This window comes from Paralichthys olivaceus, chromosome 9 (assembly GCF_024713975.1).
Source record: "Paralichthys olivaceus isolate ysfri-2021 chromosome 9, ASM2471397v2, whole genome shotgun sequence".
Classification (NCBI taxonomy): Eukaryota; Metazoa; Chordata; class Actinopteri; order Pleuronectiformes; family Paralichthyidae; genus Paralichthys; species Paralichthys olivaceus.
The window spans coordinates 10433927-10436241 of NC_091101.1; the positions used below are offsets into that span (position 1 = coordinate 10433927).

General features: G+C 45.1%; 1 protein-coding gene across 1 annotated transcript; it reads right to left on the reverse strand.

Annotated features, from left to right (window-relative positions):
* On the reverse strand, nucleotides 1-1993 carry nkx2.5 (NK2 homeobox 5). The gene is made up of 2 exons (XM_020079209.2): nucleotides 1464-1993; nucleotides 1-900 (listed from the first exon to the last, which is right to left on the reverse strand). The coding sequence occupies exons 1-2, from the start codon at nucleotides 1819-1821 to the stop codon at nucleotides 287-289; spliced, it is 972 nt and encodes a 323-aa protein (XP_019934768.1). The 5' UTR covers nucleotides 1822-1993; the 3' UTR covers nucleotides 1-286.
* Nucleotides 1994-2315: the final 322 nt, after the last annotated feature.

The window sequence follows — 2315 nt, forward strand, 5'->3', positions numbered from 1 at the left end:
AACTGTATCTGAGTTTTATTGAAATAAAACATTTTTTACAAAAACATTTAAATAATTTTAATTGCATTTTTTTTACTCTCTCAAAAATGCCTGTTTGTGCGCTAATGCCACGAAAATACATGAAAATATCGCTATTCTGACAAAAACTGGTGCTGAAAACAAAAACTACGAAAAAAGAAGTCATTAAATATAAGAGAAGTTAAATGAACTCCGCCAAATCTCGACACATTTACAAATGCATGCAGTCAAAAGTTAAAGTGTGGTTAATATAACGAGTGATACGTGTTCACCATGTCCTGATGCCATGTAACGAGGACACCCCGGTGCTGGAGGAGAAGCTGTTCTGCACATTATTCAAGTCTCCTGCGCCAAAGTTCATGTAACTCCCGCTGTTGGAGGAACCTTGCACAGTTTGCATCGTGGCTGCAGGATAATTACACGCATAGTTTGTGTTGCAGCCGGGCCCCGTGTAGTTACTGAAGGGTGGGTAGTTGTTGTAAGTGAAATGGTTGATGGGACCCATGCTGTAGGAAGGGTTGTATGTGCCCGTGTCCGCCGCCAAACAGGGCTTCCCGTCCCGCACCAGCACCGGCACCGACACCCTCCTGGGCGGCGGCAGGGACACCATCTCCAGGCTCTGGTCCTGCCGCTGCCGCTTGCACTTGTACCTCCTGTTCTGGAACCAGATCTTCACCTGGGTCGGGGTCAGCTTGAGCACCCCGGCCAGGTGGTCTCTCTCCGGGGCGGACAGGTACCGCTGCTGCTTGAAGCGCCGCTCCAGCTCGTACACCTGCGCCTGGGAGAAGAGCACCCGAGGCTTCCTGCGTCTGCGGGGCTTGGGTCGGTCCGGATCCGCAGTTTTTATGTCCCCCGCGGGCTCGAGAGGAGGACTGAACTCTTCTGATTGAACCAGACAGAGAAAAAAACATGAAAACAAGCTGCAAATGTGACCTTTTAGAGGTTTCTTATAGTTCTAATATATCTACTGTATTCCTTTAGAACCGTTTTTGCCATTAGGGTTATAAAAAACACCAATATTAATAACAAATAATGATAACAGCATCATATAATATAGGCCTGGTTATTGTATTTTATCATATTATATGGTTCTAATGAGGCTGTGGTGCCATTACTGCTAAGTTTGCTGATTCAATTTAATTCCCACCCATAATGTACTCAATGTAAACTCTGGATAAAGACACATATGTTGCATATTATTAGCCGATGCAAGATTTGAACTATACTGGTAATGATTATTTTTCAATATTAAATAGTCTATCAGGTCTGAGAAAAATGTTGATCAACTTTTATTTATACTCTAAAATAGTTACATGTTTTTTTTAGACAAGACATTTGGTTTATTGGAGGTGGTTTTGAGTATAAGTTGTATTCTGGTACACATCGTGTGTAGGCCTTATCACAGGCCCACAAAACAAACAAGCTTGTCCTCTGCCTCAACTCACCTTTTCTGCGTTTCCCCTCAAACGCGTCTGATTTCTCATCCTTGACTATGTCCACATCTAAGAGGGATTTCCCATAAAAGCTGGAGGCAAAGCTGAGAGCACTGCTGCCTCTGCCTGCTCGGGACTCGTGGAGGTCCTCTCCGAACAGCGAGGCGGCGGCGGGAGACGACATGTCCCGGAGAGGCTCCTGCTTCATGCGGGCCAGCATGCAGGAGGAAGAGGAGGAGGAGGTCGGCAGGATGCAGCAGTCCATACGTGAGGAAACGTCCAGAGAAGACGCCATAACGCCATGACTCTGCTCCAAGTTTAATATATCCTTTACAGAGAAGGGAGTGGACGTGCTGGGACTGGGAAACATTGCCAAAAAAAAGGAAAAAACTATTAACCTGTCATATGGACGCAACAGGTCAACAAACTTCTTCTCCCTGCTGGTAATATTTACTGGATTTAAGTATTCGTTTGGTTCACCACACGGACCTTGAGTGAAGTGTGCATTTTGAATGTCAACTCTTGTCTCCAAACTTTGTTTCTTGGCCCCCCTCTCCTGCCGGTGACGCAGGGAGGAGGTGGATGGGTGGATGGGTGGGAGGGAGGGAGGGAGGGAGGGAGGGAGTGGGACCCTCGGAGCCACTGGTACTCACTCCCATTTCATGACGTGAAGTGATGTGTGCTACATGTAAGGCCTGGTGTTACCTAAAGGCCCATATGTGTTAATTAAACCACTGCAAACACATCACATCTTATAGAGAAAATTAAATTCTTACATGTATTCATCATAATTTCCCTCAATGGTTTAACCTTGATGTAGAAATTATTAGATTATTTATTTTATAAATAGGTAGGTACTTTTTC